Below are 27,840 nucleotides of genomic sequence, written 5' to 3'. Positions count from 1 at the left end.
TGTGCCAGTTGAAACAGTCATAACACGACAACCCTGGGCAGCACGGTACCCCATCAGGCAGCCATACCAGCCACTGGCACGAAATGAGGAATACCTGCATACGGTCCACGAGGTAACCCCGAAGGCCTTAATGGAAGGACAATGGAAAAAAACCAAAGGCCCGAGCAGCCCTGAGAACAAACAGAATTGGCTACTGAAAGCTAGCATATCTGTACCTGTAACTGCGAGGATAATTGCAATGGACAAAGGGCAGAGACACTGTTAAAACATAAGAGAATGATGCCATGAGACAAGATGGAAGCAACCGCCCTGTTGAACGTGTGTAAATAAGCTTGAAACGCAAGATGCTAAGAAATCAATACTGCCTGCAATGCTTTGTAGAAGAATAGAGCGGCAAGCGCCAACCATATATCTACCTCAATACAGCACAATGTACACGTGCAACTCCATTTTGTGAAAGCAGAAATATACCCAGGCGGCCAAAGGCCTGACAGGCCAAGTTTCGGAACCTAGCAGAGACCGGAGAAGGAGCGTAATCGAAACCTAGCAAAGAGAGGCTCAAGCCGGGGAAATCGAGGTCAACCAGAGAAGGGGAGGTGAGCATGAGCTCACGAGGCTACAACTTCAGAGCATACCAGCCCGTCCGTGAAGGTCAAGATAAGAGAGGCCCATGCAGCTGGCCAAGCGCACACAGAATTAAATGCATAAAAGGTTGGAAACCGAAGCAGATTCACTGTGGACCAGCATATGACTAGACAGGCGCGAAGATGTACCACTGCCTGATGTCATCCAGAACCCGAGGGTGCCATAACTTTTCCTGATAAGAGACTACGGATCCGAGGCCATAACCAGCCAACTAATTGACACATAGCCCTAAAACACTGATTGATGGAAGGGAGGAAGGGTGAATCTTGGGACACTAGGCACCTGGGTGTCTACTCTAAAGCTGCTAATTAAAATAGAGATTTATGTTTAGGGGTGTAACTTGCCCAATCACAAGGGACCATGTAATCTAGGGTCCTATAGACACTGTAACCAATGAGACGTCGTACTTGTAGTGATGTCAATCACATGTGTTGTAGAGGGATGGGCTTAGACGCCCACCCGATAAGAGTTATCCAATCCACTTGCGTTTTTTCCATATACAGATATAGCACCTATACTTAAGTTACCTTTCCCAACCAATTAGATTGCATGATGATTTTTTGTAGAATTAGACGTCAATGATGACGGATTTTGCCCATAAAAGAGGCTGTTTCACTAAAGTTCAGGGAAGTCGGGGTGAGGCAGGTGTTCGTGCTGCTTCTGATTTCCATTCACTGAAGTATGTATCATTAAACAGACTTCCGTTTGCCAATTTACTGAGTCCTGATTATTGAATCTTGCTGGTGTATGTGAATCCTGCACTCTGTCCTCACATGGTGCAGCTATCTTGTATCACTAGTTTTCGAGGGTGAGTACTGACCAATGGGCCCGTCAGTAATTTCCTCTCCTCGTCAACATCATCAAGGGAAACTACATAAATCATCCTCACAAAGGGAATAAGATCCCCCTTAGGCACACATCTACATGTGACACGAAGAGTGTTATTTATGGAATTAAGTGTCCCTGCGGTCTTTATTATGTTGGACTAACAGGAAGAAAAGCAAAACAAAGATGGGGCGAACATAAATCAAATGTCTGCTTGGCGTCTCCCAAATCCCCAGTAGCACAACACTACAAGGAGTTAAAACATACAGTAGCCCAACTACAGTTTATAATATTGGAGCACGTCCAGTTACAAAGACGAGGAGGACATTTGCCTAAACTATTACAACAAAGGGATACCTTTTGGATAGAGAAATTGGACTCCATGCACCCAAAAGGGATGAACCTTGAATGGGATCTGTTTTGCTACCTGTGAAGCCCACATTTGTTGAGATATAGTCTGATGCACAAATGAATCGAAGTACCACCAGGGTATACATGACACTAATCTCCTTTTTGAATTGACCACCTGACTAGTAGCATCGAGTTGACCAATAAGGTATAGACACCTTTGAGACATATGCCTGTATGGGACGTAACTATGTGAATTATAGGTCTATAATGCTGGGAACTGTATTACAGACGCTTGGTAACTTTATTCAAAATTTTTAAAATTAGTCACATTATCTTACCATCTTTGTACAATAAGCACATCACCAGCACATATATCCAACATGTATTTTTTTGAACTATGCACTGAATAGATCTAAAAACCTCCTCCGGGTCTTATACGGTTTTGGTAAATGCCCCTTTCAGAAGCAATTTTATTGCAATAAGACATTTCATCACTTTATGTATTGGTGTCATTCCTACACATTCACAATTATCCATAATTCTCCCCATTATCACATTTAAAAGAGTCAGCCATTTTTCCTCTCAATATGGAGGCTTTATAAATCAGTCGTACAAGTCAATCTAGTTTTAACTTCAGGGTAACCGCTGCCGCTTAGCAACGACAGAACACACCAGGAAGAAACCGCAGAGCCATGGATCTCTGACGCTTCCTCTGAGTCTCATATGTAAAACACGATAACACAATAACACGTAAGTCTGCTATCTTTGGTTTCTAACACGGATCCAAATGCATTAGGGCACTCGGTGTATACTCTCGCGGTTGAGAGTTGATAGCTCTCACTCTCATTTCAGTATGCCATTTTTCGGAGCGCATTAATCCTAGCCTACGGCCACGAAGACCACAGCACTCAAGACTTTGTTGCATACACGGATTGATTGAAACGTTTACAGCGTAAGCTTGGTAAGCATGAGAGCTTCGTCAATAGTGATACACAACATGTTAACTAATAACCTACATGCGATTCTAGTATTATGTTGATTCTTCCCCGCGTCTCTTTTACTTCATAGGCACATTATGGACTCAGCAGCCTCTGAGGTTGGAGTAGACCGTCACGCACTGCATTCGAGTGAGATTTCCAATTGAATCGTTTTTTCCCATTGTTGACTCCTTTACAACTTGGCGGAAAGTCATATAGATGAGGTATGTAAGTGACCTCCCACTGCATCTTTTCACTTAGTTAATAAACAGGAACAACTTGGTCCACAACTAGATATACTATGTCATTTCAGAAAACTGGTGGATAAGGAGTATAAAGGAGAAATCACGTGTGACACCGCGACTACACTTAGTTTGCATCTGACGTCTCACGTAAGTGAATGAGTCATCCTGGTAACATCTACATTATATATTTGATTGTTTTACAAATGTTTTCTTTAGTCTGGTGAGCGGGTCACAGCGCTTTGTGTAGCGACTTGTCCCGTCCCAGACCAATATATCTGGTATACCCAGATACAAATTAAGGCTCAGTTTGTTCCTATCTAACATTTACTCCATACCATCTTCTTTATTTGCTATACATTCACAATTTGATGTGAATTAGTCTTCATTTGTAATTTGATCACTCTATAGGTTCTATAAGCAGGTTAATGAAGTAACCCCACTCTCTTATGGTAGACTATTTTGAAATATAACATATTGAGACATTTTTGATACCCCATTCACTTACACTTATGTTATGTATTACACTTTCAGGAAGAACTATTCAAGATATCTAATACCTGAAGAAGGGCGTTATGCCCGAAACACGTAGTACAAGATAGGTAGACAAACACAACTCGTCATTAACCCTAACATCTCCTATCAAGATATCAGGACATCATTTTGAATCAATCACGAAAAATGACATTCTAATTGTATAATTGACTCCAATTCGTTTTGTTTAGATAACACAGAATCATGGTGTATTTTCAATTTTGTTCAAGATTATGTTTATACCCCACTTTTGGTCTAATGTACTCAATGTACTTAATTTATTGGTGGAAAATCACTGTTAAATACAAATGTTTCTTTACTTACACTAATTTGTGCACTATATGCTTGTGAAAATTGCATTCTCTGAGTTCTACTGCTTGTTTATTTTGTATTGATTAGATTGAGAATTCAATTTGCAACCACTTTAGTTGTCCATGTTGTGCCTTTGTTTGTACCTCGAAGTATTCGTGGTACCACTGTTTTGTCTATCATCTCTGATTTTGTAGCACAGATCCAACAAGGTACATCTTAAAATATAATATTGATTTAAGTGTCTAATTACTATTAATTATTATTACTACTATATGTACTAGTGTGCACCCCTACATCCCAACCAGCTCTTGTACCTTTTCCACTACACAACAGCTCAGCATATTTTATCTGAGAACAAATTGTGCTAAACAACAGAAACCGAATAGTGTCGTGTGAGGAGTCAGGAATGAAACTTGGACACAAGTTAGCCATGTTTTGGGATAAAGACGTTTATTGAAAATAAAAGGGGTTGGGGAAATGCCTCTCTCACCCTGCTCTAAGAGGAATTTACCTACCTGAACCAAAATTAAGGATCTGCATGTCACAATCTCCAAAGTAATAAATGTCTCATATCCAAAGTTCTATTCCAACCCTCACACTAAAGCAAAACATTAAGGTGAAAGAGGAAATGTTTTAACCTAGGAAGGTTGTGAAAACGTGTTCACAAAGAAGAATAAATGGCTCCAGCAGAAACGTTCTGCAAGGATGTAAGTCCTTGCTCCAGGGGATGGTTGCCTTACCAGAATTCCTGAAGGTTCTCAGAGGCGCCACAGTCACCAGTACCTTCCGCATCTATTGGCCCACAACAATATTGACATAAAAACTTGTCTTGACTTTGCAAATATCTCTCTCTTGAACACCTGGTTCATACAATCCTTTTCTAGTCCCGATGTTCTTTTTCAGGACCTCTTGGTTGAACAACACAATCCTTTACTTTTATTGAACAACAAAGTTCTGGTTGCCTGGTTTACTCTTCTACCAGGGCTTCTTATATTCATACACTTGTGATGGTTGCCTGGTATACTCTCCTGCCAGGGCTTCTTATATTTACACGCTGTGATGGTTGCCTGGTATACTCTCCTGCCAGTGCTTCATATATTCATACACTTTTGATGATTGCCTGGTATACTCTCCTGCCAAAGGTTATTATTACTTGTGATGGTTGCCTGATATCCTCTCCTGCCTGGGAATTTTTGTATTCACATGGGCTCTCTCCCCTTTTCGCTTTGTTTGCAAATATGCCCTCTGGATATATTATCCGGTCCTGGTTTTTCCTATGTTCGCACAATTTACATCAATCTGTTTGTAAGGGTTTTATTTGCAATTTATTTCCCCTTTTAATGTTAAGTTCCTTCTTTCTTTCTCTCTCAGTTTGTTGTTGTTCATTCACTTGCATTGAATGACCGTTGACACATCCCGCGGTCCCCACTGCCTCTGGGAAGACTCACTAGCTTTCTTTGGTGTTCGTGTATTCTCCTGCGGTTAAGCGAAGCACCTTTGTCCGCTTCCATCTTGCGACGGCTTCTGTCTGGTTTCTTCAGGATGCGGCTTCCACTTGCAGTGTCTGCTTCGCTCCAGGCTCTGGTAAGTAAAGCACATCTTTTGGTCACCTGCGAACACCCAGGAGTCCCTCGTCAGCTCCTGACGTTCCTGCAGCATGTCCTTCTCGTGCAGCATCCTTCTCCTTCTTCGCTGGTAAGCCGCCTGGCTCCAACACACCGGTAATCACCCTTTGGTATTCTCAACCACACAGAGAGACACAGCTCATTCCCGCCAGCAGCAGACACTGATGACCTGCTTCACTTACCTTTTAAACTTCCCCGGCACAGGTATGTATGAGCAAACACTAGAATTCTCACTGTGTTTGGGACTTTACTCATTCTGCATTACTTGATTCCTCTTGTGCTTTCCAGTACTTTGGTCATTCTGGGAAATGAATTTTCGTTTTTAGATTGGTTCAGAAGACTTGAATAAACATTTTCAGTAGTCTTAAATGGTGAATGATTCTTGGATGAATGATAGGTGGAACCGGAGAGGGTGATCACCCTATTCTTCATGGGAGAAAGAGTGATTGTATAACAATAAGCCATAAGAGTATTATATATGGGAAGGTTATTTTCAAACGAAAATGGGGGATTCCATTTCTCACTCGATGAAGGCATGACATCTCCCTGGAAGTTTTCTCCCCATGTGATCCTGCCTCATATAGCTGTCTCCATGGTCAGCACCAGATAGCAGCTGCTGTCCCTTGGCCACATGGGAGGAGGTAACTGCCGGGAAATCAGTGATGACTCTATCAGGTTCATCACAGTGGTTTACCTCTGGTGGCTTAAACCTGGTTTAGTATCATTCTGAAGGCAAGGTGATATTGTTGGACAACATTAGAGGCTATGGACAACAAGTTATATTGAATGATAATGATAACCCAATTTGGCCCATATCTCACCATGAGACATTTTAATGAAAATAAATCTAACCAACTTACAGAGAACAGACAAGGCGATTGCTGGTGAGCTTTTCCTTCCTTCCTTGTTCCACACCTTGCAGTAGTAAGACCCAGCATCCTGGCTTGAGATCTGCTGAAACATGAGGGTCTGCTCAGAGCTGTCAGAAAACCATTCACTGTTCTTGTACCAAGTGTAGTTTTCGCCAACTTTTGAGTCACTGCTCAAAGTGCAGGTCAGGTTTGCCATCTCTCCTTCAGGAATACCTGCAGAGGGACTAACTGTAATTCTTGCAGCTGAAAAGAAAGGGGAACAATGGGTCAATTTTAGAATGGCAGGGCAGCATCATCTTCATTCTAACCTCAATACTAGCTTGGAAATTAGATGTTCTGTTAAACTGGGAGTTGTATAATCAAAGTTCTGCTATTGCCATATACACTGACTAGAGGTCAAGCAATGGTAACATTGGTAAATAATTACAAAGTCTCAAACTAGCCCATACATTTACTACAACAGGCAAAGGGAACACCTCATCATCCCCCTGAATAGAGCCTGTTCATCCCCATACCGATGCATTCCTTACAAGCTAGACTTGTGCTGCATCACTCCCAATACATGTGTACATTCATTAGGTTACATATTCTTTACAATGGTGGCAGAATACCTTCTCTATGGATTTGAAAAGCAAACACATTTACTCAAGCCAGTAGGTCTTACAATGGTTGGTGATGGCATAGACTATCAAATTAATACATATTTGTGTAATGCACAAGGTCTTTCATCAGAGAGGACCTCCCATGCTCACCCTATATTGCAACATATTGCAACAAACCACTTTCTGGTCTTTCAATCATACTTTGTAGAAACTATAAATGATATGATATGATTCTATTTATGTTTAATGTCTAACCCATGTACTGCACTGTGCCCTCCTCTTTCCTCACATTTTCCCCCTTACACCGTCCCCTGCACTTGCGCAGTCTCAATGTCACCTGGCCTAGTAAGATCGCTGCTTCTTTCTTCCCTCTGTTCCACCTCCCTTGCCTCGTAGCACGTTGAAATACTTGTGTATTGGCGCGTTATAAATGCCATATCATATCATATGATGTGGCATGTATAACGCTCCTGTATACAAGTGTTTCTAGGTGCGACAAGACAAGGAAGGGGAAACAAGGGGGGACAAAATAACGATCTTACTAGGCCTTGTGTCATTCAGATCACGCAAGTGCTGGGAAGAGAGAAGGGGAGAAGTGCCGGGGGAAGGGGAAGTACAGTTAACTCACAAGTGCAGCCAGCGGGTGGCTCATAAGTGCCGAGAGAAGGATCTGTAGGGTTGCAGATACAGACCCTTGAGTGCTAGGGAGCCCAGAGGCAGTGCAAGAGCAACTACACATACAGGAGCCGGGGCCCGCGTTCAGAGGGTGGCCAGGATACCAGTGGCTGCAGCAGTCAGGTGCATCAGCAGTGGAGAGGAAGAGAGAAAGCAGAAGGGAAGAGGAAGGTCTTGAGTTGCTTCTGGAATGGGAGGTGGTTTTGCTCCAGTTTGAGAGAGGCAGGGAGGCTGTTCCAGAGGGTGGTCCCAGCCGAGGAGAAACATCTGCTCCCAACTCTCGGCTTAGAGACGTGTCTGACCCTCAGAGAGTTGGAGGTGGATGAGCGGAGAGCTCGAGAAGGAAGATGTTTTGGAAGAGAAAGTCGGAAGTAGAGCGGTTCCAGGCCGCAGAATGCCTTGTGGACATTGCAGAGGGTCTTGAAGTTGAACTTTGCCACCACGGGGAGCCAGTGAAGAGATTTCAGAGGTGTAGAGATACAATCCCTGGGCTTGAGGCCAAGTACAAGTCTTGCAGTCCTTTTCAGGATAAGTTGTAAAGGTCGAAGAGTAGAAGCAGGAAGATTTAGAAAGAGGCTGTTGCAATAGTCCAGCCCAGAGATGACCAGAGCTCTGGAGACAGTGGCCTTCTAGGGGAAAGTGAGAAAAGGAGTAATACCTCTGAGGAGGTGCAGCTGATAGTTTGACTTCTTAGAGATGTCAGAGATGTGAGGAGAGAAGGAGAGGGTAGAGTCAAAGATGACACTATGGCTCTTAGCCTCACAGGAAGGAGCAGGATGAGGGTCTAGAGTGGGCAGCCAGTGAAAGAGAGGAAAGGAGGGAGCAGGGTCCCAATGAGGAGGATCACACTCTTACTTGCATTAAGGCAGAGATCACTGGCGGCACACCATTCCTGATTTTTTCAGGCCAGACAGTCTGTTATGGGAGAAGAAGCGGAGGTGGCTGAGGGGAGCCTGAAAGAGCTCTGAATGTCATCTGCATAACATTGAAATTGGAGCAGAAGGTAATTATGCAGGGGGCAAGAGGTGCAAGGTAGTGGTTGAAGTGCCAGGGAGAGAGGTTTGACCCCTGGGCAACACCACAAGTAGAGAGAGAGATAGAAGAGAGGAAAGACCCCAGTTGGACCTGAGAGGGTCGGTCAGTGAGAAAGGAGGTCAACCAGGCAAGGGCCTGGTCAGTAATACCAAGGTTGTCCCGCAGACGATTGAGCAGAGTGGCATGGTTGACCGTGTCAAAAGCAGAGGTTAGATTAAGGAGGATGAGGCCTGAAGGGAGATTACAGTCAAGATTGGAGAGAAAGTCTTCACGGGTGTTAAGTTTATGTGCTTCTGGCAGCTCTGAAGCCAGACTGGTGGTCTTGGAGGCAACCAACATTTTCAGTATGTAGATTAAGCTGGGAGATGGCCTGCTTTTCCAAGAGTTTGCCCAGGAAAGGAGTGATGGAGATCGGGCGATAGTTAGCCGAAGAGGAAGGATCGGCGAAGGGCTTTTTTAGAAGGGGGTTCACAAGAGAGTGCTTAAAGGGGAGGGGAAAGTTCCAGTGGCAAAGGAGGGATTGCAGAAATCGGCTAAGGCTGGAGAAAGGGTGTCGATGTGGTCCTTGATAGTTCTGGATGAGCAGTTGAGAACCTGATTTGATGAGACGTTCATAGATCAGACTTGTCTAGAAAGATCGTCAGGGGTGAACAGGGGAAAGGAGGAGGATGGACGGCCTCAGACGGGTCAGGAGTGGGAGAGGAGGAGGAAGAGGAAGTAGAGGAAGAGAGGGTGGACAGGATGTCCTGAATTTAGTAGTGATATAAGAGGCCAAAGCCGTGCAGAGGGCCTGGGATGGAACAGGAGATGTAAAGACTGCAGCAGGATTGGCCAGCTCCTTGCAGATTTTTAAAGGTTTGGCCGAGTGGTTAGATGCCGCAAAAATGCGGGCTCAGATGTAGGCTCTCTTCTTTGAGAGGACAGAGAGGCTGTACTTGGGAGGATAGCTCAGTGGCAAAATGCTCACCTTTGAAGCAAGACGACATGGAGCAACACAGGTTCGATCCCTGGGTCAGTGCTTAGAAACCTCTGGTATTAAGCATGTTATAAATAACCTATCATATCATATCAATCATACTGCCTTTGGAGCAGTTGGCAGGCCAGTTTGTCAGGGGGTGCGCCCAAGGCCCTCCACTTCCTCTCTGCTGCCCTACTCTTGTGTTTAAGGGCGTCGAGGTCGGAATCGTACCAAGAGTTGTACTTGGATTTGGGCTTCAAGCGGATCCTCATGACAGGGGCAAGGACATTAGGAGTGCTAAACATAGAGAGATGAATGTTAGAGAGGGCTATGGCAGGGTGTGAGTCAGCCAAAGTAGCAGCAAAAGCCACAACTGACACACGCTTCATGGGACGGATGACCGAGAAGTAGGTGGCACTGCTGGAGTCAGCTTTACATGTGGGAAGAGAGAGAGAGGTGGGAAGAAAGGAGAAAGTGATCACTCCAAGAGAGAGTAGTGGTGAGAGAATTAGAGAAGGGGAGATCTGAGGAGATCAGAACATCCAGGGTGTGACCTGCAGAGTGAATCAGGCCAGAGGAAAGAATAGAGAGAGAGAGAGAGAGAAAAAAAATGGGGAAAGGGCTAGTCTACTCAACCTCCAACCCTATAGACTATCCTCCCACCAGGAAACATCCCTCCAACAGAATTTTGTAAAAGCGACTTTTAAGACCCTTTTCATCCAATTGAATTGTCCAGGCTCTACTAACGACATATCTCCTAAGCAACCTGCAAAGCATGCTTATTTGAATATCTTAATACTTTTTCTTGTGATATTGACAGCAATCAATGTTTTGAGTCTCAATCATAGAAACAATGTTGAGCATTTCTGACTTTTCCCAATTGAAATCTAGAGTGGCTCCACGGTCCTCAGTTTAAACGGCTGCTTCATCAAAGTAGATTCAATTTCTTATTGCGTTCTGAGTATTCACAAAGTCTGTCTGGCCCTTTCGTTGTCTTGTGCCAAACGGGATGTCCCTACATCTGTGGAAGCGCACCTAGATACATGTAACTGTCGTTATAATTAATTATAGTTAAAATTGTTCTTTGGTAACACCCTTAATACTGGAGACCAATTTCTAAGTGCGAGATGGGATTCGAATCTGTGTTGTTATGCGTTGTCTTGCTTCCAAGACACATTACCCCTGAGCTATCCTCCCGGCGGTATAAGTAACCAAAATCAAATAAAATCACAACCTTACACGCTAGATATGTAAAAACAGTGTGTTATTAAATACTGAATTTGTATGTATCAATCCAGAGGATTGGGGCCCTCTGTAGACATTTCAATGTTTTATTCATAACAAACCATGAGTGGCTATTGTATGTAGGATATTAGCCTTAAATATTCCCACTAGGAGGTGAAGAAGGGTGTGGTTAGTTGGTCTCTCTGCCACTGTCCTATACATTACTAAAACTGAACAGGAATTTCTGTTGTCTTCTAGGCACCAAATCTGGATGCAGCCCAACAGGAGATATTCCTTTTACTCTTTTACTTAGATTCTCTTTCTTTCATATTAATTGGACTGTATCAATTATTTACAGGTATGTACATGTTTAACCTTTTAACACACTGTATAACGTTAAATTGGCTTTTAAGTGAGCTATTAAGACCTGTTGTATGTGTATACCTATAGTAGTTAAACAGTTTTCATACAGTACTGGGAGTGGTCAACACTTACTCTCTGCCGTGAAATCTATCGATGCGTTTGCAGTGCCATACGTATTGTTAGCCGAGCATATGTACTTTCCCTCATCCTCTAATGCAACACTGTGTATTTCCAACTTCAAGGAATTATGAGAAGATGAAACACTGAACTTCTGCTTGTGAGACATGGGAAGACTGGTAGAGGCCACCAAACCATCTCTTCTGTACAGAGACATTTCAGACGCGGGATCGCTCTCCACACTGCACTGAATGATGCCCAACTGTCCGGCCTGCATCTCCAGGAAAGACGTCATCAGCGGTTTCCTTGGCGGATCTATGGATGATGACAGTAGATACTTACACACATTTGCAACATTTGAGCTGCGGACAAATAATTTGCAAGCATAATAAGGGAAGATCAGACTCTGTATCATTTGGTGATTAAACCATTCACTGTAATCCCTCCTCTATCTTCCACAGAATTACATATACAGGGAATCAAACTAAGTCTGTCTTTCTTAGCAAATGTCACACTGTCTTCTGGGAGTTCCTTATGTGACTCTCCATGCAGGTTGTAGGACCCCATTGAAAGATTTTGCTTTGATGAAACAAAATGAGCACATACAATTAGAAGAAACAAGATCATGAAAAAACTCACACAGCACGGTCAGAGTTCTCGATGGTGAAGTACTGCTTCCATCAGCGTTCTTTGATTTGCAGTGATAGGAGCCGGCGTCGCTGCTCTCCACAGCTTGGAAGATGAGCACGCTCTCTGTGCTCTCCTTCATCCATTTAGTGTTCTTGAACCAGGTGTAACTGGACCACAACTGCTTGCTCTGAGTGGCCACACAGCTCAGAGTCACCATTTCTCCTTCGCGGATCTCCGCAGATGGTTCTATAAAAACCCTGGCACCTGCGAGGAAATTGAAGAGGATATTATGCCATGTTCTGGGACAGGAGACACCTCTACTAATACAAACCATTTGAATGTACACCAATTCATGATTTCAACCCCATGCTATGTGTCATCCATGGCATTGTAATTATTTAACATCCAGATCACGTGAAGGCAGGTGCTGTTCACTTGCAGAAGAGATGGTGGACTTAGTGCCTGGGAATCTGAACTTTGTGGCTATGACCGCATAGTGTGTGCCATAGACTACAGCCACCACTCTACATAGTGGCTCTGCACTATGTAGTTGGTGATGGTGAAAAGATGAAAAGTCATGCCACTGTAGGGATAAGAAACGCAAGAAGTCCTGCCACTTGCCAATTTGACATTTATTTATAAGGATGGCTGGAATAAGTCAGCCCTGCAAACCCTTGAAAAGCCTAGTGTTGGGTTGATACTGTAATACAGGTAAGACTATACCTTACAACAAGCTTCATCTAAATCGAACTTCGGAAATTGGCCGAAACTGTTTTATTTCTATTGACATTTACTGACACACTGGTGAACTGCTTTTTTCATTAATTTATGGCAGTTTTTTCACACTGCTGTCTTCTTTTTAGCAATTTATTTTTCTTTTACATATTTGTGCATTCGAGACAAGACATACAGTTGTGATACAATGATGTGTAGCATGTGAATCGCATCTTTTTGCTAATATATGGTGCTTCACTACAAACCAAATATTTTGACACAGAACTGAGCATACTACGCATAGAGCAACAATTCATCAACATGATTGGATCTGTGTGTGTGGGTCGTATTTTATGACCTGGCATAGGTCATCCTGCAGACAAGAAGTGACCAATCCTGGTAAAGAAGCGTGTGAAAAACACTATGTCCAAACGCAAGAAATCACATCAGCGTTACTCACGACTCATCCTTAGAAGCGCAATGCATAAATACATTACCAACATAAAAACAGTAACACCAAATGCCCGTCATCACATGACCTTAAAAACATACACGTTGTAATACTATCTAAGAAATAAACACACTCATAAAAAAAAATCAAGACACTTAAAAAGGAAGGGTGTCAGGATTAGGAAAATGAGGGCCCCAGGAGCTTTGCATTCCCACTACAAGTGAACACATTAAATCATAGTACATATTAGCAGTGCTTGAATCACAAATTTATGTTTTCAGCCTCTTTAAGTAATGACTTGATCCAACTAACCCTCAGGTGTTGATAGAATGTAAATAAATATATAACGTGCGTGCCCATCGCTCAGCTAGAGGAGCCCGTGGGCTACAGGTATGGCTGGGGCTCAAGCCCACACTATGGGCCTCATTACAACCCAGGCGGTAAGTTCCCTACTTTACCACCATGGTGTAAACTCTGTTTACACCATGGTGGATGGCGGATTTACCGCCCCATTCCAAGGTGAGTGGGGCGGTAAATCCCGATTCCCCATTTACCCTTCCCCATTCCCATTTTTGCCCCATAGGGCATAATGGGAGTGGGGAAGGCGCTAATTACGGCACCGTAAATTACGGTGCCGTAATTAGCACCAAGGCGGGTTAGCGCCTTGCATTTTAATGGCTGCTAAAAGCAGACGTTAGAATGGTAATCAGTCGTTAAGGGTTAACGCCTGGGTTGTAATGAGGCCCTATATCTGAACACTCTTTAGGAGGTGAAGAGCCCCTAGTCTGAGTTTGGAATAGTCATCAAATTCAGGTACTGTTTAAAGTAACCTGAGATGAGCTCTTTAAATCAAAATAAGCCTACAGCTGGGATTTTTTACAAGCCATTTCCAAACCTTTGCTTTCAACGTGTTCCCTTGAACGGTGGTGCTGCTCCTTGATGTCTTGACTCCAGGTGGAGCTTGGATCTTCCCACACAAACTGTATCTAGAGCTTCTCAGCTCAACTTTAAATATGAACGATGCATGGCAACTGTCTTAGACCCCTCTATAATTTGTCATCCTCCACATATATTTTATACATCAGAGGGCGCGCCGCATTGAAAGCCCTGCCGGCTGCGCACTCCCACCTAGGGGAATGACACGACATCCCTGTATTGGCCAGTTTCCAGGCCCAAGGGATTTCAGAGACCTTCCGGCTCATATGGCCTAAAAAATTGGCCAATTGGGGATTGCCAAGTTACTACCCCAGGATATAATATAACTGTACAGACCGCAGGAGTGGACAATGACCAACTCTTTTCACATCTGAGAGTCGTGAGCTCCTTCCTGACCTGCAGAAGCGAGGGGGTGAGTCTGATGTTGATGGGGAGGACGTTCCAGAGTCTTGGGGCATAGACAGAGAAGACTTGTCTTCTGGCGCCAGCGGAGGCCAAGTCTGCACATGTCTTTACTTCCGGTGGATCGCAGGCCTCCATAGATGCTGAGTTTCTCAGTGTGGTAGCGTGGGGACTTCAGGGCGACAGTAGAGTAAAATTCTGGGGTGTTGAGATGGCAAAAGTTTATGATAGCGCAAATACCATGAAGTTGGTCAATGAGTCCTACTGTTTATTGATGGATTCACAGCTGTCCCCAGTGTCAAGGTTTGGATGTAGACACTTTGTCAGTCCTTTCCCTTCTCAGGTTTCCTTGCCTGTGGCAACAGCATTTTACTCTCAAGCTTCTCTTACACCTGAGGCAACATTAGTGTTCTCTGGCAGGAGGGAGGAACCAGGTAGTTCACATAGACACCGAACAATACACACGTCAACTCAGTGTCAATGCAAACAATAGGGTTGCAGCTCATATTAATTAACACCTGGTAGAGCTGGTGGCTCCTGCTTCCCATTCATCGATGCCATGCACTGGAACTCCCTCCCACCCCACCTCAGAGGAGAAACATCCCACTCACTTTTCCGCAAAGCTATCAAAGCTATCAAAACCTTGCTATTTGCCTTAACCTGCCAGCTGTTTAGCTTTTAGCTAGAATGCATGGATCCTTTAAAAGATCATACCTCATATCACACCCCACGCTTACTCTCTCCTTACACCACCACCCAACTAGAACACAGAGATACTATGACACCATTCGGTATAACTGTTCTCATATCAACATATGACGCCGCTCACCCCACATCACTCTATGTAATCACTGCTGGTCTCGCACCCCCAGCCAGGCGTTCTCCTCAGGCCTTACGCTGCCACTCTCGGTCTGGATAATTCCTGCCAGATTCGAACACATACTCCTGACCTCTCAATCACCACACCTACCGCTATGAAGCAGCTTCCACAGGAATTTTCGCACCAGCTGCACACATACCAGTTGTGCACTCGCACCTTTTGGACCCTCTCTCCTCCCTCTACTGACAAGAACTTCGGTTCCCAAGGGCGTTCAACCTACCAGAGCCTTCAGACCATACCAATGGTATATAAGGCGCTATATAAGTGCAAAATAACATAACATAACATTTCATACATAATATGCCATGTAAAGCACCATGTGTCACTGCCTTATTATGAGTACTGTTTTAAATGTAACTCATATGCACATGTCTTGTAACTAAGTTGTACTCTTGTGGGCTGTTTGCACGCTTTATAAATTAAAAAAATAAAATAAAGAAATAAATTAGCAGATGCAAGTGAAACTGCCCATGCACTAAAAAGCATGAGTTTGAAGTCATACTTATAAGTAGCCAGGTGAGGTTTCCATTCCAAGAGGTGCATTTTAAATCATTGATCTGAAAAAAGACCTAAACTTGACACCTGCAATGTGTTATTCTTTTGGTATGCAAAAAATGAGAGTAGGGGGCAGCCTGTCACATTCTATTTTATCTGGGACCACTTGACCACATTACAATCAACAGAACTGTCTCACACAGTTTGTTGGGCCTTGAAAAGGAAAGCTGTCCTGTTATTATTCCACTTTACAGCAGAAACTCCCCAAGAAGGCTAAACTGTTATCCATAGATTGCGGAGAGATGTAAACATCCTTTGAGAAATTGGAGCTTCAATTTAAGTATTCACTCCTCCAATTGTACGTAGGAAAATGAGCTGGGTCATATATATATATGATAGTAAAGACCCCAGGTATGCAAATCAACCAAGATGTGTCTCACCAGCTCGGTTCCATGTAATAATGTACCCGCAAAAATGTGTTTTGACCAAAATGTCAGAGTTTTTTGCAGAGACATTATTACATTAAACATTTTTTTACAAGGGGAGCAGGGGACATCCCCGCAACACATCCCCATACATAATGTCATCATACATAATGTCGCCAATGGCTTTCCCCCCCTTCATTATGTAGGGGACATTATTACCTGGTACCCACCGGCTCGCCGCTCTTTATCGGTTAAAGCTGCCATCTTGTGGAATACCCTTCCGGCCGCCATCCGTGCACTGTCTGGTCAGTTACAATTTAGGAATTCTTTGAAAACCTTACTTTTTTAGCCCTCATTTACTCCTGATTCTTATGATCTCAGTCATATTGCAAGGTGGCTTCTGAGTGTCGGTTGCGCTGTACCTCGGTATGAAAAACTATAACATAACATATGTCAATGACAGATAGGTATTATTTCTAATTAAACATTCACTAACTATAACCAACTATATAATGGGCAATATATTCACTTAAGCCGGATTTGCACTGCAGAAAGCAGCCATCTTGGATTACTCTTTCTTCAATTCCCCTCTACTTTTAACTATTACTGATGGTTAACCTACCATATACATTAAGTGGCCTTCAAAGTTATCGCCTGAACGATGAACTATGAAGTTATGAACTATATCTGAAGGTTATGTTTGAGAGACACAAAGCAAAAGACTAATGGTCTTATTCAGTTTTCCATTTCAATAGGCTTGTCATCTCCTGCAAAGTGGAGTGGCCGAACAGTTCAGGTGACACTGTGCTTTTTGTAACAGAGGTACAGCAATACACAGAGTGCTATCTCCCTCTGGAATTCCCAAAGAAAGTTAAACAACCATTAGCAAAGCCAACAGTTTTGCCTTTTTTGTGGGAACGTGATGGGTACTTTCTGGGCACTGACAAAATGGTAATGCCTATCGATAAGAGGGCAACCTCCTGAAAATTATGTTGGTATCTGTAAATATGATGTAAGGGCCTGATAAATGCCTATCTAAGAGAACACTTTTGATTTGACAATGCTTGTTTTTAAGAGGACTTCAGTGCAAGGCACACGTGCAAGGACAAACATGCTGCCTATCAGTAAAGTAGAGTACCACACACTTGGTGTAGACATTTTATTACTCCAGGGGTTCATTTTTAGCTGCAATTAAGCCATTTACTGTCAGAAGACTGATAGGAAATCACACTGACAGGCTCCATTCATCATACGTTTTGAGCTTACTGTGTGATACAGTTATCTCAAAACAGTAGGGTGGATTTTAGGCAGGGAGGGGCTGGTAGTGGGTGGGAATGGCTATAGGTATTAGCAGGCTATGGGCAGTCAATGCGTGGGTAAAAAGTCCAAACAACCCTCACAAGCTCAATGTCCCTCCTGACATTCCGTCTCCCTCCCATCTGTAGTCCAATTGAATAGTTGTGGCTTAAAAGTGGGGCTAACGCACCACATAGTAACCAAAAATACAAATTATATAAATGCTGCATGCTCTTGGCAGTATTTCAGAACAGTTACAAAGGTTTTAGCTCACATTGTTCTCTGCTTTGTCTCCCTACTTTGAGTGGGTTCGCCAGGCATGGACCCTTTGCTCATTAAGCCTGGATACTCGGGCTGAACTTCTCTGATGAGGCCCAATCAGGCTGAAAAGCATATGTAATGGTATTTATTTATTTATTTATTTATTTATTTAATATACTGTAATGGTATTTAAAGCGCTTCTATATAAAGTCTTTATGCCATGTCTATTGGCCTCAATGGTGTGGCTCTAAAAAACAAGGGGCAGGGATGTTGTTAGTGTGATAGTGGGAGAGGCCGGTGCAAAATCGGTGGTCTTGATGGGTGCAAATTGCAAGCTGCAAGCACCTGGACCATGAGTGAATTTGGGATCTCTCTCTTTCTCTCTTTCTCTCTCTCTATGCCTCGGTCTCTAGTGCCCGATCCTGACCCGTGTGCAGCAAGGACACAGGACAAGGCAGATTAGGGAAGGTAGTAGCCTGGAGACTCTTCTCATTACCATAAGCGCTACATGCTGTGGGTTATGGGAGGCAAGAAAGTTTGGTTCAGAGAAAGGGCTGCTTAAAATATGAAGACTCCCAGCACTCATTTCGCCTTGCTTAGCATGTTGGTTGGCAGACTGAGCAGCTCCGCATATTCCCTCTAACTTGCTGAGGTTCTGTGCTCACGGGTCTCTTGGGGCGCAGTGAGCAGCATTGATCAGACGATCGTGGCAGGGGCAGAATCCTTGGTTGATTCTACCAGAGGTTTACGCCAGTGTCCCACACAAGTTTGGGGTTGCTTGCACACTGCAACAGCGACAGGGCAAAATGAAATTCCCAAACGTCAACCGGCACCCATTCATGAGGTGTTGAGACTGCTCCATGACTTTGGTTTCAGAACGATGCTAAAGCCCTGCATGGGATTTTTCACGATGAAATAAGGAGCAGGAAAGATAAAAGATGGAGTGTGGATTCCTCAAGGAGCCCCACGCATCTCAGAGTACTATACCTTGACCTAAAATAGCAATATGACGATGTTTTTTGTAATGGTTGACAACTGAATGCATTTTTGATCCTTTCTCCTGACTTTTATCGTTTTTTTCAAATAAACATTACTATGCAACTGAACAATTCAAATACAGATACAGGAAATGGTGCTTACTTTCTACATTGAAGAATCTGGAAGTTGTGGAGTTGCCATATGCATTTGTGGCTGTGCAGGCATACATTCCTTCATCGCCCATCACCACCCCCCTGATCTCCAACTTCAAAGAGTTGCGGGAAGAGGTGACGCTGAGACGCTGGTTGGGCGCTCCATGGGAGCTGCTGGTAGCCACCAGTTTCCCATTCCTCTGCAGCGCGAGTTCTGCCATGGGTTCACTGTCGACAGTACAGTGTACGATGGCCAACCTTCCTTCCTGGGTCTCCAGAAATGATGTCATCACTGGTGGCCTTGGAGGATCTGCAAGAGTCAAATCAAAGAGAAAATAACCAGTTTGTGTGGCTTGCAGTTGCATGTCCCCTCACTCCCCAAGGGTGTCTAGCGTTGCAGAGGTTTACTCATACCAATGGTGATCCCAATAACAATTGTTGAAAGCAATACATACAAATATCTCCAGACAGTGACACTGAAAATGGGGCTCATTACTGATTGATTCTTTGTGGACTTTGCTCCAATGATAACAATACATCTTTAATATCATTGCAACAATAATGACCAAGTCAACATTTTATTGAGCTATAACTGATCACCACAAACACCAGGTAACCAATTATCCCTTTCCTTCAGATCGACAATTAAAAAAATATTTAAGGCAAGATTGAATTGGTTACCGTTGAATTCTGCACTAGCACGTTGGTCAGGCAATGGTGAGAGTAAATATTGCACCTTTTGCCAAGGGGTGGAGGAGGACCTTCTGCATTTTGTACTGTTTGCCCCGTGTACATAGACCTAAGAGATACGAACTTGGTCCCCATATTTAGAGAGACATAGTTGACTCAGTGCCGGCCTACGGCCTGCGCTGACATACCTACTGTGGGCTGACACACCAAAGGTTAGCTGGTCACTATTAACATTTTATAATAAGCACTTACAAGAAGACAGTACATGAATTTCCACTAAGGTGGCTTTGTATCTGTTTTTTGTATTTAGTACTGAAGTTACGATTAGAGGTGATGTGAGTATTTATTCAACCTAAACAGCGATTTTAAGTGATTTTTGTATTTGTTTTTGTATGTTACTATGCTTGATCATTTTATTACTTGGATAGATTTTACGGAATGTCTTATTCTGTGATTTCTGTAACTGCCAGGGAACATTTGTGTATTCATGGTGATTGTTGTGAAATAATGAATTTGTGTTGTACTGATTTGATGATTTTATGGAAAGTTTTCTTCTCCGAAATAAACATTTATGATGATAATGAAAAAAGAAAAATATATATGTAGTTTCTCAAAAGCCTTCCAAAAATGTAAATACCAATTTCCTCGAGAGAGGCCAATCTGATGAAAGCTGGCAGGCTGTTCCAAAGTCTGGATGGACAGCTGGAGGAGGTCCGTTGCCTGGCTTCCTTCTTCTTGCATTTCCTCGATTGGGGTCTGCGAATGTGGTGGCTTTTGGTGCTGCGGAGTGGGGGGCCTCTGGAGACTGAGATTCTTCCAGCTCGGTGGGATGGGACCTTGGCCATCATTGTCTTGTATGACTTGATTGACACGTAGGCTTTTCTGAAGGTTAGACAAGCTTGGAAGGGTAACCAGTGCAGCTCCTTCATGTTGGGGTAATGTGGCCAAACATCCCCAGGGCTGAAGTAAGATGGTCTAGGGAAGACTGGAAGGCTTTCAATAAGGCCAGGGGCTGAGACCCAGTGTGGTAGGCATCGCCACTTAACTGGCTGTAGATCATCAATGTTTGGAAAAGGGTTCAGAGGTGCAAAGCTGAGATGAATTACTTGATTCTGTGAAGGAGCGAGAACTGGCACCAAACTGTGTGGGTTTTCTTCATGCTGCATTTCCTGAAAGAAGCCATTATGGTATGCAGTCTTTATATCGAATATGTTATAAAGAATGAACATATATTGAATATTTTATAACAAAATATTGTACAGAGAATGCATTTAGGGGTTGGGTAAAGGGTTACATATTTTTGGGAAACTGTTGGGGTAGGCTATTAGGGGTGGGAAATGGCGGTTCGGCAAAGGAACCCCCCCCCAAAAAAACGTGCATTCTCTATAAATAATGTTGGTTATAAAATATTCAATATATGTTCAATCTTTATAAAATATTTCGGTATAAAGACATGTAACCGCTATTAGTCCAAGTAAAGTTCTAATATTATTGCCTTATGTCCCATAGTATAAGTTGTCCACTCAATTAGCTCACCAAGTAGTGCAAACACACTCATTTCTTTTGAGGCAATGGTCTCACCTCCTGCAGGCGACGTCCTTTCATTCAAATACCTACATTATGTCCGCCGCATGTGCTAATACATGTATGCAGACCGTTACAACTTCCCTCCTTTACCTAAAACAAAACATTTGACAACAGTAACACATGCAATCAGTATCACTAAAGCACAACTGAACTTCACACACCCTTTGGTCCTTTATCTTTTCCTGGACCCTCAAAGTATTCAGGGTCCACGATGTAGTCCATCACCCGGGCGGGAAGCCTTCTCTCAGCTCTCCTCGGGTATGGTGGTTCTCTGAATGATTGATCCTTCCTGGCCAGTTCATCCGACTCCATGGATGCATTTTCCTCACTCTCTATTTCCATCAACTGTGTGGGTCCAACATCAATAACCGCCGGCCTGATCAATCCGTTGTTAGTATCATCAGGCATCGGCACTGTGGCACCACTGGTCGGAATTTCCTTGAACTTTGATGAATCACATCTTCTGACTGTGAGTCACAGTTTCTTCTTGCCTCCGAGCCGTGGTCCTGAAACCCTTCTGAGCTTTCACGGTCCATGGTGTGGCATCATGTGGTAGATCGGTTTTCTGATTATGTCCTCTATTTCGCACCATTGCTTCATCCTCGACCTGTAACCGTGACGGTATCAGCTTTCTCGGTACAGTTTCCTTGTTGTTGTATACTCTTTGTATTTGAATGGGCCAGGGCTGTATCAATGCCCATCAACTCTCTCGAGTCATGCCCAGGCATCACTGAGCTGACTTCTCTCTATAACAAAGCCTCCACAGGGGATATACCTGTGGCAAGATGTGCAGTCATTGTGTATGTCATCAAGAATACGGTCAGAGCCTTTCCACGGGGGTACCTGCTTCTGTCGCTCGCTGTACAAAATACCTTATTTAGGATCCACATAAATCTCTCTGCATCTCTGCTGGCCCTGGGCCAATATGGGGTAATCCGCTTTTGACATACTCTGTAAAAGTTTATACATTTCTTGAATGTGGCACTCTGGAAGGGAGGTCCATTGTCCAACCGCTCTGCCACTGATTCCATAAATCGAACCCCCAGGTAGATGGAGAACTCATCTAGTATGGTGAAGAAGTGCCCTATCTGTTGAATGGTGCCAAAATCCATACTTATTGCTTCCCATGGGGCTTAGGTGACACCCCCTTCCTCTGACATGAGCGACACTAAGCCACAACCTCCTCCACTTTCTTGTCCATTTCAGGAAACCAGACCTTTTCACGTAGCCTGGCTTTGGTCTTATTCACCCATTGGTGGCCAGTGTGAGCCCAGGTAATGACTTTTTGAATCAGCTCTGGCAGTATCACAATGTGGGACCCCTCTCTTGGGTACATCTTCCAAGCTAACAGCTAGTTCTGCACGTACCCTCCAGAGTGTCTGCATGATCTCCTGAGTCTCCTGAGTCTCCCGAGCGAAAGGACTTACATCTGCTACTGGCAACCACCATTGAATCCCTCACAGCTGTTCTACCACTTTTTGCATGCCCTCATGTCAAGCCTTGCATGTTCAGAGAGTTGGGTACTGCTGCCGTCATAATCATGTTCACTAGAGCTTCGGGTACCTCTTCCACATCCGTGGGTGCCTCCACCGAGTATTGGGGAGGATGGGCCTGGGAGTCTGCCGGGTTGCCAGCACCGACCTCAAACTTCAGAGTTTCCCTGTAATTCTGCAGTTACGCCATCCTCCTTTCCAGTCGTACCAGTGGACGAAGTGCAGATCCTTGCATGAGAGGTAGAGGAGGCTTTCGATCCATGACCACTGCGATCGGCCGGGGGAACATGTATGAGTTGAAATGCCAGCGCCCAACAGCACAGTCAGCGCCTCCCTCTCAGTTAGGGATAGTGCTTGCTAGCAAACATGATGGGACAGTGAGTTTCATCCTTTCCTTCCTGTGTCAGTACAGCTCCAAGCCCCACGGGTCTAGCATCTACTAATATCTCTGACAACATGAGCGGGTCAAAAAAAATGTCATGTTCGTATTATCAGCCAATGCCTCCTTCGTATCTTCAAATACATTGGAGGCTGTGGAATTCCAATCCCATTCAGAGTCCTTGTGGATCAGACATCTCAATGCCTCTGTTATCATGGCTACATTCTGGACAAACGTCCCACAAAAATGTATAATTCCGAGGAAGCTTCATACCTCCTCTGGTGATGTGGGTGGCACAAAGCCTTTGATGGTAAGCACCTTTCGGGGGTCTGCCCAAATGCCTGTGTCCTGAAACACAAAGCAGTGTGCCTTCTGTTGTAGAAAAAGGCATCGCTTTTCGTTGAGCTAGTCCCTTCTGGCGCAGCCTGCGGAGCACAGCTTTAAATATTAGCAATTTTTCTTTCTCCATGCAGTGAAAGACTTGAGCGGCCAAAGACACCCCGAAACTCAGTCTCTTATATCAAAATTGACCTCTGTTGGTTGAGAATGTTGTTATGGGGATTGAATCTTGGGGAAGAGGTATTTGGTGGTAGCCGGAATGTTGATCAATAGTAGAAAAGCCCCCGGCCTCCTGGACGTCTGCTAAACTGTCATCAAGCTTTGGGTATGGATGTCTCTCTCTACAAATCTCCTGGTTGGGTATTGTCATGTCCACACAGATGCGGGCTTCAGCGGGTTGTTGGGGCTTCTTGGCAATGATAATCAGAGTGACCCATGTCGTGGGCCTGGTTACTCTTTTGATTATGCCTCATCAGTTCGCAGATAACATTGAATGTGGTGGTGGCGTAAGACATCAGCTGGATAGTATGGACAACATGCAAGTACACCTCTTGTTCACATAGGCATCCTACTCCTTGAAACAAGTCCTCAACCCCTCAAATGTCCATTTTGTACACATTGAAAGCGAATTGTACTAAACCCAAATCTTCCCCAGTATTGCAGTTTAGGAGAGTGTCAGTTGCTTCCGTCATAACATCGAAAGGGTCTGGCAATGAAACACCGCATGGGTCACTCGTGTGTGGAAAGCCTCTTCCAGATACAGTGGATGCTCACCCCCATTGCCAGTTTAAGTGTGCGATTCAACTTTTGAAATTGTGCATACAACATCTCGTCAACTGAAGCACCAGTGTCGACTCGCACAGGCACAGTGGAGGACAGAATCACGAGTGCACGTCGACTGACGACGTTTGCCGCCACACCTTTAGCAATTGCTGATTTTAAGGAGACATCCTCTGCATAAAACCCATCCATCACATCTTCTACTTGTTTCAGGGTTTCTTGAGACACCACTGCCAATCTGGCTGGTCGGCCTTGTGGTACCACTGGTGTTCACTGAAAAGGAAGGGGCTGCCACGCAGCTCTGCACATGCTCGCGAAGTGAGTCAGCCGCCCACATCTTCCACACTGAAGACCCATGGCGGAGCACCATGCGATAGTGAAACACCACATTGTTTGTACTGAGTCTTTGCCACTTCCTGCCGTTGTTGGCCCCCAGGGCGACTTCTTTGTCTGCTCTTTTCGCAGTCGATTTTTGGTGAGTTTGACGTCACTGCATATACTTCTTCCACCTTCAGGTCCTTGATCGCATCCTCCACATGGGTAGTGCCCAAAGTCACCAGCTCATGGGCCCTTGCCCACTCCAGAATGCGTAGGAGTGGCATCCCCGGCTCTTTCAGTATTTTGAGTATCGTTCAGTATTTTCAACCTCCAAGTTCAGTAGCATCTTTGAATAATGTGACCAATTACCTCGCTTTCTTCATCTGGGAAAGCTCATGTTGTTGCCAGCTGCCTCTAATGGAATGCATCCAGTGATTCACGTGGGCCTTTTTGCATTTGACGCATGTGAAGTCGTTCATAATCTTTGTTGACCATGGGTGTGAAGTAGTTTGTTAATGCTCCTCATATGTCAGCACATGACTCATTCCCTTCGGGACGTGTCTTAAACAGTATGTGAACCTCACTGCCTGCATAGAACAGTAACATAGGGCCTCATTAGGACCCAGGCGGTAAGGGGTTTACGCCGGCGTAAACATCGCCGACCCTTACCGCCTGAGTACGAGTTCCCTTAGCGCCATGGCGGATTTAACACCTGCTTTTAGCAGGTGTTAAAATCCATGGCGCTAAGGGACCTTGTTGTTAATTACGCCACCGTAATTTACGGTGGCGTAATTAACGCCTTCCCCACTCCCATTATGCCCTATGGGGCAAAAATGGGAATGGGGAAGGGTAAATGGGGATTGGGGACTTACCGCCCCGCCAAGGTCGGAATGGGGCGGTAAGTCCGCCAACCACCATGGCGGAGTTGGCAACTTAGCGCCATGGACCATGGTGCTAATAGCGCCATGGTCCTCCGCCAAGGTCCTAATGAGGGCCATAGACTTTCTGGTAACCTCATGATGTACCCCGCATAATGCAAAGAACATTTACGGTCTCTCACAACAGAGAGTCCACCATGGACCCAGGGACGCAGGCGACTTTGTTACATCAAACTCTTGAACAGGGTTACTGTGAAAATGTTGAGTTGCAACAGTGGGACCTTTGCCATCCCGCAGGTCTCTTACCCTGTCTCGAGTACCATGGACCCATGGGTCTGCGGACGACTAAATTGCATCATCTTTATCCTGGGACATGTCATTCATAGACCTGTCCTTTGCGTTGAACAGGCACCCAGATTTTTCAGAGCCACAAACACCAGGAAATCAGCACCCCACTGGCCAGCTTTGACAGGTGGATCCAGGGAACAACTCAATTTCACTTGTGGCAGTCAACAATCACTGAATAGTGATATGACCTTCCTGCTGGTAGATGAGGCCTCTATCGGCAAAGAAATGCCAGAATCAGCGGCACTGTTACTACTGGTGCCGGTAATTTAGGCAATTCCATCCCATGGCATCCTATGGAACTTCAAGGAATAAGAACTTACCACCCTCTCCGCTGCCCGTAATATCCCGGTAATACTGTGATATCAGGTGGCGGAAAAGGTAGGGGCAGTTTTCCCGGTACCCCGCTGGTATTACCAGCGGGATACCGGAAAACATATAATGAGCCCATTTGTGCCTGAAGAAACCTGTAGTTCAACTGCATTTGCAGCATCAGCATGGCTCGGTGTCCTTCACTGGAAATAGCTTGCCCCTGTGGTGCATGTAGTATGGGCCGACGTGCAGGGCTTGGCTCGCTGTGAGTGTCGCGGGAAATACAGTGCAATCAGCACGCTAGTCGCATGACACTGTGAGGCCTTAGCGCCACTGGATTGTAAGCATCGCAACAGCATTGTCGTTGCCAGTTGTTGTGGGGGAGGCGTTGCCTCACCCAGATCATATCTCACACACACACACACACACGCACACACGCACGCACACACACACACTCGTTTCAAGGCAACACCCTTTTATTGAAGTACCTACACAGCCACTGCACGTGCTAATACGTGATGTCAGAGGGTTACAACACTAAGTTCAGTTTCCATTCTCTGTAGTGTATGGGGAAGGAGAGGAATCCGGTACACAACCCCAGCTGTATGGAAGCTGCGTCTGTTGGCATATATAGCAAACATCTCGTGGGACAAGCTAGGTTGTTGCAGCATGGCAGAGTGCTACTAGTTTCTATCATACAGTAGAAAAGGCGAATGCAACCTTTGGTGAGCCAAATGTTTTGGACTACCATTCCCATCAGCCTCAGTCAGCATAGCCAATGGTGAGGGGTCATGTGAGTCGAAGTACAAAACAAAGGAAATAGTTAAACGTTGCAGAACCCCAAAATATCAGATCATGGGTAGAAGGAATGCTGCAGAAGGCACACATAGACCAGGGATGGAGTTGTTTTTTATTGCACTTTTTTCCTGGTGCATAATTGTTTTCTGATTTTTGTTGTTAGATGGGGTATACATTTTCTCTTTTGCCCGCAGAATTACACACTTCCCTGTGACGCAGGAGAACAGTATTGTGTCTGGGGCGAGAGAGTCCTGTTTTTTCGGGTTTAGGAAACTTTTAATTAGTGACAGTTTTTCCTCTCTGTAAGGAATGTATAATCATAAATGTGATTATCCTGTCTTTTATGTTTTATGTTCATTTATTGGTTGCATATTTTTCGTTGTATTATATTTAAAATCAATAAACATGTCAATAACAAATTTAAAAAATGGTGACAGTTTTCACCTGTGTTCCCGAACCACCCAGTTCACCCTGATATGTTCTAGCTCATACGCAGTTGCGTGGTCTAAGGCTATTAACATGCCATATATTTCCCTGGTATAGATGTTAAACCTGTGTGTTGCTACTTACAGACCACAGAGACTGTGATGGGTGGGGAGGTGTCACTGCCTTTGTCATTCTGCACTTTGCACGAGTAGTAGCCACTATCACTGCTGGTGGTTTCATGGAACACCAAAACCCTGGCGGCTCCTTCCTTCAGCCAGATGTTATTCTTGAACCAACTGTAGATGATCGCTTCCGGGTCTCCACCAGGAACGTCGCAGGTCAGCGTCGCTGTTTGCCCTTCCAGGATCTCTGAAGATGGCGATACTAAGATCCTTGCCGCTGGAAGAAGAAAAAAAAAACAGGAGATAGTAAAGAGAGGAAGGGCCTGAATCACAAGGAAGCAGCATCTTAGCTTCAACAAACAACACAATTAATAATTTGATATATTTAGTTAAGCA

The 27,840-nt window shown here is 44.4% G+C and overlaps 1 protein-coding gene across 1 annotated transcript in view; it reads right to left on the bottom strand.

The window, feature by feature from the left end:
* SIGLEC1 (sialic acid binding Ig like lectin 1) overlaps window positions 1-27,840 on the bottom strand; it is a 267,397-nt gene that overhangs the window by 128,756 nt on the left and 110,801 nt on the right. Inside the window, exons 6-10 of the mRNA XM_069632266.1 lie at window positions 27,467-27,721; window positions 18,988-19,287; window positions 11,997-12,251; window positions 11,373-11,672; window positions 6,372-6,626 (exon numbers count right to left, since the gene is read on the bottom strand). Coding sequence (XP_069488367.1) covers window positions 6,372-6,626; window positions 11,373-11,672; window positions 11,997-12,251; window positions 18,988-19,287; window positions 27,467-27,721 — 1,365 coding nt within the window. The remainder of the gene's footprint in view (window positions 1-6,371; window positions 6,627-11,372; window positions 11,673-11,996; window positions 12,252-18,987; window positions 19,288-27,466; window positions 27,722-27,840) is intronic.

The sequence above is a fragment of the Ambystoma mexicanum genome, chromosome 6q, assembly GCF_040938575.1.
Source record: "Ambystoma mexicanum isolate Mex_15411 chromosome 6q, UKY_AmexF1_1, whole genome shotgun sequence".
Lineage (NCBI taxonomy): Eukaryota > Metazoa > Chordata > Amphibia > Caudata > Ambystomatidae > Ambystoma > Ambystoma mexicanum.
Note: the sequence above shows the minus strand (reverse complement) of the source record. Positions and strands in the feature narration are given on the sequence as shown.